This window comes from Martes martes, assembly GCF_963455335.1.
Source record: "Martes martes genome assembly, chromosome: 12".
Lineage (NCBI taxonomy): Eukaryota > Metazoa > Chordata > Mammalia > Carnivora > Mustelidae > Martes > Martes martes.
In genome coordinates, this window is record NC_137900.1 from 60077519 (window position 1) to 60089911 (window position 12393).

Below are 12393 nucleotides of genomic sequence, written 5' to 3' on the forward strand. Positions count from 1 at the left end.
TTTCAGAAATCCCATGTGTATAAGAAAACTCTGCAGGCCTTAATCTACCCCATCTCGTGCACTACACCCCACAACTTTGAGGTCTGGACGGCCACTACCCCGACCTACTGCTATGAGTGTGAAGGTCTGCTTTGGGGCATCGCCCGGCAGGGCATGCGCTGCAGCGAGTGTGGAGTCAAGTGCCATGAGAAGTGCCAGGACCTGCTCAACGCCGACTGCCTGCAGCGTGAGTGCCCCTGTGGTGAAGGGTGTGGAGCAGGGACAGCAGGGGCCTCTCCAAAATATTCTTTCAACAAAAAGCTAGGATGGCTAGACTGTGATTCCTCTGGTTTACCTGATTATGAAGCTCTTTCTTTTTCAGAGAAAGTAGGGTCCTGAGTCAAGGGGCATTACCTTTCCAAATAACAGGTCTTATAGTACTCTCTTAAGCACCTTTAGGAAAAAAATTTTTGAGCTTTCTGTGGCCCTCTGGCAGAACTGGATCTCTTCTGGGATTCAGATAATCCCAGAATCTGCTTGAGTAGTATACATGCTGCAGTGGCCATATTGCTCAAATGACTAGAGCATGTTTCACTGGGGACCAAAACTAATGAGAGAGAGAGTTCTATGAGGTTCCATGCCTCAGAGAAGAACCTCTTCAAGTATAGACCCTAGGACCCAGGGAAGGCAGCATTTTTCCTTGATTATAGATGTAGCTTTTAGAGACAGTGCCAGAAAGAGAAGTGTCAAATGGATCAGGCAGAGGTCCTAGAGGAGAATGTGCCAAACTCCCAAGACCCTGAATAAATACATGATTTGTGGTGCCATCATGGAGTGGGGCGAATAGGAGCAGGAAAAGCAACAAGTTTCTGTCAAAGGAGTTGGTAGCCCTCCAAGTTCTTGTTCCTTGCTCTGCTCTTGCAGTGCTTGTACCACTGTGACTAGACCTCAGGAGGAGCAGAGGTTAGGGATATGAGAGAGTATTTTCTTCCCCCTCCAGGTCTTCCACGTGTTACTCAGAGCCAGGCCATAGCAATGAAAGCCTCAAGGATTGGTGGGAGGAGAAAGGAAGATTACCTTTAGACTCATAAGCACTTCATTATCCCAAGGAAAGATATGTGACATAAATGGTGCCCAGAGAGAGGCCTCAAAGAATTGTTCCTTTAAAATGCCTTTCTGTGAAGAGCCCTAGATTGGTGCCTGTGGCATGGCTATAGCAAAGTCAGTGGAAGAGATGGGGCCCTGAAAAGACTGAATATGAATGCTGGTGATGACTTTGCCGAAACCCATCATAAGGGGGTTACAAGCACAGGTGCCAACAGACTCTTGCTTTAATTGCTGAGAACTAGCAGCCAGACAGTCTGCATAGGCAGCTTGATGGAAATCTTCTGAAATGCTGCTCTGTAGCAAGGGTATCTACCTTTTTCTCAAGGGCCTTCTAGAGGTCCTAATTCAAGGAGGTGGCAGTGTATGGGATGTGCTAGCTAAATGGAAAGACTAGGATGCAGCCCAGGTCATTTTTCATTTATCAGAAAATATCTTTTGCCTAAGGCTTCTGTGAATCTTAGAGTGGAACGAAATGCCCTACTGTGGGCCTCCTGTGACAGAAGATCCACTTGCCATCTTTCCAGGGTTAGGATGCAGATGTTGGCCTTAATTTTTGCTCCAGGTTTTATAGAAAAGACCTAGGCCTTTGGAAAATAGAACGAGGTAAGAGCCAATCTGCAGGGCCAGTAAAAGAGGGCCTTTCTGACACTCCCATTTGGTGAAATACATCAGAGGAGTCTGTTTTGTCACAATCCTTAGGGTAGGGAAAACCTGCTAGCTTCTGAGATGAGCTGTCTGGGGTCAGAGCTGGTGAAGATGGCCCTCACCATCTCTGCTGGGGTAGTAGTGATGCTGATAACAATAAAAGTGACCACTTATTTGAGTTCCTGCTAGGTGTCAGGCTCTGGGCCAGATGCTTTATATATGCCAACATAAAGCTTCTTACAATCCCGAGAGTTAAGTGCCATTTTCTTAGAAGAAACTGGTTTACCCAGCTAGGAGTGGTGGAGTGAGGATTTGAACCCAACTTTGTCTCATTCCAAAGGCCATACTCTTCTTACCATACTACAGTATTTTCTGAGATTAAAGGCGTTAGAGTCCTGAGGCAGAATCCAGTGTGTGCAGTGAAGAACTCTGAGATCTGTATCATGGCTTGGAAGTTGGATGAGATTGGTGGAGTTGTCATGTGCACCCACCCACCCTCTCTGATAGCTGATACCCATTGGTGGTATTTTGGCTTTAAACTTGAAAGGTACCTCTCAGCCACCATGTGGGGTAGAAGAAAGACAAGGCCAACTTCAGACTAAGCTACACTTTTTTGTTTCTTTCTTTTTTTTTAATGAAAAATTCAACATATATCTAAGTGGAATAGTATAATAAATCCCCATAATAATTATCAAGTTTTTGGTGCTTAAATTCCACTAGCCAGGCATTAAACTTCAGCAGGTCCCATATTGATTAGCTTTTCCCAGAGCCATCCCAGTCTTAAGCTTCTTCCACTTCTCAGTGATCTCTCCCACGCTCCATTCCTCAGCTTTACCCTTGGTCTGCTGGGTGGCCTATGGTTACCTTACTTTCTGTCTCTGGCCATTCTTTAGGGGCTGCAGAAAAGAGTTCTAAACATGGAGCTGAGGACCGGACCCAGAATATAATCATGGCCATGAAGGACCGCATGAAGATCCGAGAGCGGAATAAGCCAGAGATCTTTGAGGTTATCCGAGATGTCTTCACTGTGAGCAAAGTTGCCCATGTGCAACAGATGAAAACAGTGAAGCAGAGTGTACTGGATGGCACCTCCAAATGGTCGGCCAAAATTACCATCACTGGTGAGTATGCAAAAGTTTGAGAGGACAGGAAGGCCTAGGCTGTGGGGAGAAACCTGGAGAAGAAGCATCCTGAATTTGAGGGAGCAGTGGGCTAGAGAGAAAGAGGATAGAATTGAGGGAGAAGGGAGGGCCTTCCTCTTCTAGACCATGGTGCTATCAGGTATTGGGAGAGCAAGTCCAGCACCTACAAGTGATAGGAATGATAATGGATTTGATAACAATCTGATATTATATACTTAGTTAACAGTCTCATATTGTAAGAGCTAGGGTTGGGGGAAACAGGATAGGTAGGAGATCAGGGAATAAACTAGTGTTTTACTAGGTAGACGGGTGTGGCTGAACCATGTATATATCAATATAGGGGTAAGTGGTGAGTTAGGGCTCTGGTGGGCAGGTGGAATTCTTGGGCCAACCTTTGAGAGGAAGACTGGTGGCCCAGGACTAAGCATAGATGGGGAGGATTGAGATTAGCGTTCCCTTGCAAGGAGAAGATAGAGACTGCTCTAAGATGGAGAACATATGAGTGGTGCTATGGAAGACTTTGGATTTCTGGAGCATACTCTAAAGCCTCCTCCTCTGTAATTGGGTTGCAGTGGTGTGTGCCCAGGGCCTACAAGCCAAGGACAAGACAGGATCCAGTGACCCTTATGTGACTGTGCAAGTGGGCAAAACCAAGAAGCGTACCAAGACTATTTTTGGGAACCTGAATCCTGTTTGGGAAGAGAAGTTCCATTTGTAAGTCACAGGGGGCTTTGTCTTACCTGGGACTGTATGTGCTTTAGAAGCAGCATTAAATACTATTATTCTTGGGTGGACCCTAAGGGGATGGGGCAGAGGCACTGGAGAAAACTCATTTCTCACAGGCTTCAATTGGGCAACAGCCATTTATTTCCTGGGTTTCTTTCATGGACTGTTATATCAGGGTTACCTTATCCAGGCCCTAACTTAACTAGGGCTATTAAAGGGGACGCTGGGCACTCCGTACTGCTTTTTCTAGAGTTAGAAAGATTTTCCTACTGCTCAGTGACAAAACCAGGGACTGACCATCCTATTGCGTACCTCTCAGCCTTGCCATCCTGCCAAGGAAGGATTAGACTCTTCTGGAGAGTTAGGAAGGAATGCCTGTGCCCTACAACTGGGTAATTCTAGCTTGAAGATGGAAATCTGGAGTCGGGAGAAGTTTCCATTTCCCTTAAAAGGCCCTGCTTTTTTCCTGCCTCAGCTTCTACCCCTACTCCTTTTCCCATTGTCACTTTCTTATAGACTATTTCTTAAGATAGTAAGGGATGGTTGTTGAAAAATTGCAGGCTCTAATCTAGGACATGGGATAATGTTTGGAGAATCTGGATGCTTTGTCACACCCCTAAGGCCAAGGACCAGGACTTAAGAGTCTGAATTAGCTAAGCAGGCTGGTTATGTAGAGACCTTCTTCTGTTGGCTCCTGAGAGAACTCATGTGAGGGATTGGGGCCTAGTACAATTGGCCTCCAGTCCAGAGGTAGTAGTTACTGGGGGGAGCACCTATTTCTTTGAGAATCTGAGTGGTTCCTGCTTGAATTCTGTTTATTCTAAATTAATTCTAAATGAACTGACTCTGTAGTCAATTTGCTGCTTTTATCCATTTAGTAAATACATTCTTTTTAAAAAAAATTTTTTTTATTAACATATAATGTATTATTAGCCCCAGGGGTACAGGTCTGTGAATCGCCAGGTTTGCACACTTCACAGTACTCACCATAGCACATACCTTCCCCAGTGTCCATAACCCCACCATCCTCTCCCTCCTCCCCTCCCCCCGAGCAACCCCCAGTTTGTTTTGTGAGATTAAGAGTCTCTTACGGTTTGTCTCCCTCCCGATCCCATCTTGTTTCATTTATTCTTTTCCTATCCCCCAAACCCCCCACTTTGCCTCTCAACTTCCTCATATCAGGGAGATCATATTAGCAAATACATTCTTAAGCCCCTATTCTATACACAACACTATAGATGATACTGTGTGTCTAAAATGTGTAAGACATGGGGCACCTGGGTGGCTCATTGGTTAAGCATCTGCCTTCAGCTCAGGTCATGATTCCAGGGTCCTGGGATTGAGCCCCATTTCTGGCTTCCTGCTCAGCAGGGAGTCTGCTTCTCCCTCTCCGCCTATCCCTCCTCCTGCTTGTTCTCTCTCTCTGTCTCTCTAATAAATAAATAAAATCTTAAAAAATGAAATATGTAAGACAATTCCTGCCTTCGAGAAGCTCTTTGTTGATTTGTCTATTTTTTAGTAGACCAGAGGTTATACTCTAGTATTTTAATGAAATGTGCAAAGATATTATGAGAATACAGAGGGAAAAAAGCAGCAAATTCTATCAAGTACAAGTATGAGGCAGTAGGACCCAGTAAGCACCTGTGAGGGAAGGAGAACATGGGAGGGTACCTGGCCAAACTACCTTTTCTAAAGGAAATATCATAGAGAAAAATGACAATTCAACTGTAATTGAAGTTCAGCAAGCACAAACTTAGATAGATGGGGTAGTTGGATGGAAAGCTAAGCAGATATGACCAGATGGACATATCATGAACATTAGCACTTTTACTGACTCTGGGAAGGGAAGTAGCGGTTGCTTCCTAGGGCTCTGTAACATTTGTCTACCTGTTGATGTTGTTGATAACAGCTAGCTGCACAGGAAATCAGAATTGTCCCTAATTATTCTTCCCCTCTCACCCTTCTTTATGTCAAGGGAATAAGGACTGGATAATGGTATGTAGAGCCTTCCAGGCTGACTAGGATAGTTTGACTCACTTGGAACTTTAGTACCACTGTTCCCTGACTCCTTTTCTTCCTTTGCAGGGCCTCAAGTACAGTTGATGGTGCTTTGGGAGGAAATTGGAAGTACTAGGAATGGGTGCTGCTTGGTTGGTCCCTAACAGGTTTTGCCTTTTTGTCTCACAGCGAGTGCCACAACTCTTCTGATCGCATTAAGGTACGTGTATGGGATGAGGATGATGACATCAAGTCAAGAGTAAAGCAGCGGCTGAAGCGAGAATCCGATGATTTCCTCGGCCAAACCATTATAGAGGTTCGGACACTGAGTGGCGAGATGGATGTCTGGTACAACTTGGGTAAGAAACAGGACCAGAGAAAGTTGCTGAGAAGGGACAGCATGAGTGGAAAATCTGGGGAAAAGCCGATCTACTAAAACCATCATTCAGTCCCTAAAGCATTCCTCTATACAGAGTCTGCCTTACCTGCAGAGAACTGATCATGAGTAGAGATGGGGGACAGTTCTGTGGAAGTGGCTGGAACTCACTCTGGCTGGACATTCTTCAGATTCCAGAAGGCCCTTTAATCCTCATGCTCACCTCTAATGGCTTTAGCTCCCGGCTCTCTTAATGGCATAAGAGAATTTCTATGGGGGAATATTTGGGGTATTTGTAGACGATGTGGTTGCTGGAGTAAGTTCACCCTATTAGGTGAACCCTTGGTTGAATCAGTGCCTCTTTTTCCCTTGGGTTAAGCTGGGATGGGGGATGTCTGTGTTCTCTGTAGTTGCATTGGTGTCAATCTCTGGTCTTCTTTTATTCCTAGAGAAGAGGACAGATAAATCAGCTGTCTCAGGGGCTATCCGACTACAAATTAGTGTGGAGATCAAGGGGGAGGAGAAGGTAGCACCATATCATGTGCAGTATACGTGTCTCCATGAGGTGAGCCAGTCCTTTGTAGGTGGGGTATCAGAAAGCTGTGCTGGGAAGGGCCCTTGACAGTAAATGGGATTGCTGGGTGGTTGAAGATCTGAGCCCTCTTTTTTATTCACTGTGCTACCCCAGACAGCCCAAGTAATAGTCCCAGCCTTAGTTTTCTTTCACTAATGTAAGAGCAGCCTACTGGGGCCACATGAGAAATTAGTAATGACTTGAAAGACAGAATTTCTTTGGATCCCTATTCACAATCTCCTGGACTTTACCACCAGTTTTTGGTTTTGTTTTTAATACATATTTAACTCTTTCCTTTGCTCTGTCTCCTGCAGAACCTTTTCCATTACCTCACAGACATTCAGGGTAGTGGAGGAGTCCTGATCCCTGAAGCTCGAGGAGACGATGCATGGAAGGTGTACTTTGATGAGACTGCCCAAGAAATTGTGGATGAATTTGCCATGCGCTATGGCATCGAGTCCATATATCAGGCCATGACGTGAGGCTCCCCTGGGGCTTTGGGAAGTGGCTGCTAACTCTTGGGGAGGCTAATGAAGGCACACAGAGAGGACGAACAGGTCCTTAGTGGGGTAGTATGCAGTGATTTGTTGATTTCCTTCCTGAGCTGAGGTGAGGTGGGTCTTTGACCCTAAGGCAAAGAAAATGTGTGTAAAAAGGGAGTGTGTTTATCAGGAATTCAGGGAGAAGGTATTTATCTGTCTCCCCGACAGTTCAAAGATAAGAAGGGCAAAGGACATAAAAGGATATGCCAGGACAAACTTGCCCAAACATCACAGGCCTGAGGTGATACCACATGTGTTCTTATGTATATGTGTGTGATAGACAAGCTTTCATAGATTGGCCTGGATATCAGAGAGGTCACTAAACTATAGGGAAAGCAACTGTGTCTGGAGTTGACCAAGACTCCTATGCTGGAAATTTTTGCCTACTATGAGAAGAGGTTTTGTTTGTATATTGGCGAGACTGCCACTAGAGCTGTGCTCAGGAAGCAGCCCCAGGTAAACAGAGGGTAACTATTGCCCTGGATGTGCTTCATTTATTCTAAAAACTTATCAAGTTCCTTTTAGGTGTCACATGTTGTGCTAGGTGGTGAGAACACAAAGATGAATAAGATGGGACCTCTGTGCTTGGGGAATTGAGTCTAGTAGGAAAGAGACCATTAAACAAACAATTACAATATAATATGGTAGAAGTAATAACAGGGTATTATGAGAGCATCAAAATTTTAGGGGAGGCATGTGAGGGAAGCCATTAAAGACTTGACACTTGAACTGAGTCTTGAAATACAGGAAAGGTAGAGGAGCATTTCCAGTAAGGCATGTGCTAGGGTGTTGAGATGCAGCCGACCATAGACTGTTCAAGGAATTACAAGAAGTTCGTTATAGATGAAGAAATATAGTGAGGAATGAGCTTTGAGAATGCCTCCCTACAATTCTTACTCTGTTCATTCTTCCTCTATGATCTCATCCAAACCTATGACCTTAACCGCTACTTATGGTCTAGGGACTCCCAATTTCTTTTTCCAGATCACACCTTTTCCTGAATTTCAGATCCATTGTCAGCTGCTTCCTCAGTATGGCTAAATTCCAAATCAACATCATCTCCACCAAATATATGATATCTTCCTATATTTCCTATTTTATTAAGTGGAACAATTTTCTAGACAGGTGTTCACACAAATTTAGGAGTCAGCCTAAACTTTTCTTTCATAATTACTACTGCCCCTTTAACTCCCAACATCCAAACTCTGAAACCTGGATTCGTATCTCCTTAAAGTGTTTTTAACCCATCACTTTTACTATAGCACAATAATAATGATAACAATAACAACTACCTTGTGCATTTCCTTATATCCCAGGCACTGGTCTAAGCACTTTATGAATTTTAACTCATTTAATTCTCATATTAACCCTATGAGGGGGTATCATTATCTTTCTCATTTTACAGGTAAGAAAACAGGCATAGAGAAGCTTAAGAAATTTATCCAAAATCACTGAGTAAATGGTGGAGCTGAGATTCAAACACAACCTTGCTGTAGAATCAATATTCTTAACCATTTCTCTGTTCCATTTAGTGCTTCATTGCTTCTTTTTTTGAATGATTGTTGTTAACTCTGCAACTGCTCTTTCTGTCCTTGTCTCATCTCTCTCCAAGCCGCCTTTTCCAATTTATCATCAAAGGGAGCTTTCTGAAAAATGAGTCTGATCACATTGTGCCTTCATGTTAAAATTTACCATGGTGGGGCACCTGGGAGGCTCAATGGGTTAAGTCTCCACCTTCGGCTCAGGTCATGATCTCAGGGTCCTGGGATCGAGCCCCGTATCGGGCTCTCTGCTCAGCAAAGACCCTGCTTCCCCCTCTCTCTCTGCCTGCCTCTCTGCCTACTTGTGATCTCTCTCTCTGTCAAATAAATAAATAAAATCTTTAAAAAAAAATTTATCGTGGTATGGAGGATAAACTCTCCTGTTTATCTATAAAATATAAAATATCTTTATCTATATCTATCTATAAAATAGTTCTGTTAACTATTTTATGCTTACTTCTCCTCTCTCATTTCTTGGTATTCCTCTATGAAATACCTGAACAGTGGCCATAACTGAGGTTTCCCAAATGAATCAGTCTCTATGACATATATTTGTCTTTTGCAATGCAATTTTTCTTTGTCTGCACACTTCTCCATTTGACTAATTCCTACTAATCCTTTAAGACTTGGTTCAATCAACTCTTCTTTGAGAAGCCTTATTCTAATCCCTTCCAACCCCCAACCATTCTGATTGAGGTGATCTTCTTGTGTGTTTCTACTTCTAGGTTTTGCCTAGCATGCCTTGGCTTATTGACTTTCTAACACTTGCTTTCTCTTCTTGTGTGTTTCTTCTTGTGTGTTTCTACTTCTAGGTTTTGCCTAGCATGCCTTGGCTTATTGACTTTCTAACACTTGCTTTCTCTGCCAGACTATCACATCTTTGGATTCTAGCACATAGCACAGGCCCTGGCACATGGTAGGCGTTCATTAATGTATATTTGAGTGAATCAATTATGAAGATCCTTGTATGCCAAGGTTACTGGAAGCTTCATACACACCAATGAGCTCTTTTAATTACTTGGTTTTTGCTGCAAGCCCTGAAGAGTCTTTGAGGCTGAGGATACTATTTTTCAGGCACTTTGCATGTTTGTCATCCAAGTACATGTGTCCTGGTGTGCCTGCAGTGATGAGCACCTTACTGGCCAACATCAATGCTTATTATGCCCACACAACTGCCTCCACCAATGTTTCTGCATCTGATCGCTTTGCAGCCTCCAACTTTGGGGTGAGTGTGATGTAAAAACATACCTACTCATTTGTTATCAGTTAATAAAATTTGATTTTTCCCAGTAGGAACTATGGAGTTATTTTATATGCCTAAAATGCAGAGAGCTGCCACTTAGATAGATGTACTTGTTTCCTTATGGATGTGTAGACTATGCTAGTAGACTCTTCCTTATTTCATTATGGGTAGATAGACTTACTAATGGACTCTCCTCAGACATGGATAAATGAGAGAAAGTGGAATAGCATCACTGTGGTTTCAGAGGTACCACCTCGGCTCAGGCAGAACCTCTCTAGGCCAAGAACTTGGTTGAGTCATCATGTTCCTTAGTTCTGCAAGTCCACAAGTAGACTTTTCTTAACCTTATATTGTTTCTCTCTGACTCATACCCACTCAAGTTCATATGAGACTGATGTCTAAGTGAAGATACCAGTATATTCCTGAGCCTATTCCTTTTCTAGTGTTTGGACTATTTATCCTATCCAGGATATGCCCTTTCCTGGTCTTAAGTTACTTGAGAAGTTGAATCTTTATTCAGAACGTCACCTGACATAAGTTCAGTGTAAACCAGATGAAATATCTTTGACCAGCCACAAAGATTACCTCTTTAGGAATAACACTGCTGATACTCCCAAATCTACTGGGTCTCTGAGCCCTGTTTTTTGGGAGTAACCACCTTCCCTTATTTTGATAGAGTCTTTCTGTAGATGAATTAACATCATTGATTAAGCCACTCAAATATGTGTTTCATTATCTCATCCCATTTTATATATTTACATAAGACCTAATGACCTATCATATAATCAGTATATGAATTCCAGGAGTGCTATACCAACAGGCTATAGGCATGTGATTCCACATTTAATTATACCTTTTCTGTAAAAATCAACTATCAAAATAATGTGGTGAGTGTGGGTGTTATGTAAGACTGATGAATCACGGACCTGTACCCCTAAAACAAATAATACATTATATGTTAAGTGAAAAATAATAATAAGATAAAAATAGTGTCATGTTATTTATCTTAACATTTAAAAAGTATAAACTAAGGAAAATGATGTGGAATATGGTTGAAAGGGAAACGGTCTCAGGTCTGCTTGATCACCTTCCAAATGAATCACTGTTTTTCCCTCTTATCATTACTGGTAGGCTGTGGCTATTTAAGTGTTAAGAGCTGCCTGAAGGTAAGTCAGGAGACCTCAGACTCAGGAACAAGTTGGAGAATGTGTTTTGAGTTTCCTCTTATTTGACCAAGAGAGGTTAGAGTCCCAAAGGAATGGAGATGCATGAGTCATCTCCGATTGACTCTTATATAGAAAGAGCAGTTTCTCTCCTGGGGACTTCCTGTCTCCTTGCCAGTGTGAAAAGATTCCAGTTTGAGACAGAGCTGCTAAGAGATGGAACAGGGGCCACCTATCCCAGTCCTCTGTTACATTGTTCTTTCTTCTCATGGGCAGGGATGAGATAATCTGGATGTGTCCCTAAACCAATGTCTCCTCCTCACCCACAGATGGTTCTGTTTCTGCTACAGTCTAGGGAACTCAGATTATTTCTCTCTTCCCTGTTATTTGTTTCCTACCCTCAGAAAGAGAGATTTGTAAAACTACTGGACCAGTTGCACAACTCACTGAGGATTGACCTCTCTACCTACAGGGTGAGTGAAGACAGGACTGTGAGATGGAATAACAGATAATGTCAAGCTCTGTCTAAAGAAACCATAGTCCAATCTTGGCTATAAAGATTAAAGGCAAGGAAAATTGGTCCCTGTCATCACACCTACATACAGGGCCACTGCCACTGACATCTGTGATTCTCCAAACTCCAAAGACCATGCTATTGTAAATAGCAGGTGTGGCTTTTTTTTTTTTTTTATAGGCCGTTGGCTCTCCAACCATACTGATGTCACTCTGTCAGACTCTCTGATGACATTCTCATTAGGGTGGATAATCTCTTCCAGAAATGCCCCTTTAAAAATTAGATACCTATATTCCTTTTTTGTATTTTTCATATTCTCCTTATTTTTCAAGGGAGGTATGAGAATCTGGTTAAAGGGAGAGAAAAGATAGCTTGGCTTCAGCAAGTGACTGGTAGCGGGGGTCATGTCCATTCCTAGAATGGAAGGAGAAAATAGATATATTAGGAGGGTGGGTACCAGGGACAGGGAAGGACACGAAAATGGGCAGTTTCCCAATTCTTCCTAAGTTAGATCTTCTTAGAATGGCTTTGTTACTTGCTTTAAAGTATTGTGAATTTCCAGAACAGGCGATATACCCACATTAAAAAGTAAGTATAAAAATAACCTCAAAGTCAAAAAGAAGTGGAGTTTTAATTATCTGCAATTTCAGTGCCCTCCATTTGCATGAATAATGGAGAGTTGACTATGTATATTATATTTGGCATATAAGTAGCCATTTGAAGGTTTAAAAAAGCAATCCTTAAAATGGAGAGTGGCTCAACATCTCCCTTCAGCTCTCCTTGGCAGCTTCCTCCTAAAACCCATGCCAAGGGGAATGAAGTGAGGCATGGTGGGAAGGTCTT

The 12393-nt window shown here is 42.8% G+C and overlaps 1 protein-coding gene across 3 annotated transcripts in view; it reads left to right on the top strand.

Annotated features, from left to right (window-relative positions):
* Positions 1 to 12393, top strand: part of UNC13B (unc-13 homolog B) — a 218887-nt gene that overhangs the window by 186520 nt on the left and 19974 nt on the right. For all 3 annotated transcript variants that reach the window (XM_080819880.1, XM_080819882.1, XM_080819881.1), the window contains 8 exons: positions 7 to 226; positions 2625 to 2852; positions 3446 to 3587; positions 5787 to 5956; positions 6423 to 6538; positions 6862 to 7025; positions 9705 to 9855; positions 11441 to 11509. In XM_080819880.1, coding sequence (XP_080676006.1) covers positions 7 to 226; positions 2625 to 2852; positions 3446 to 3587; positions 5787 to 5956; positions 6423 to 6538; positions 6862 to 7025; positions 9705 to 9855; positions 11441 to 11509 — 1260 coding nt within the window. The remainder of the gene's footprint in view (positions 1 to 6; positions 227 to 2624; positions 2853 to 3445; positions 3588 to 5786; positions 5957 to 6422; positions 6539 to 6861; positions 7026 to 9704; positions 9856 to 11440; positions 11510 to 12393) is intronic.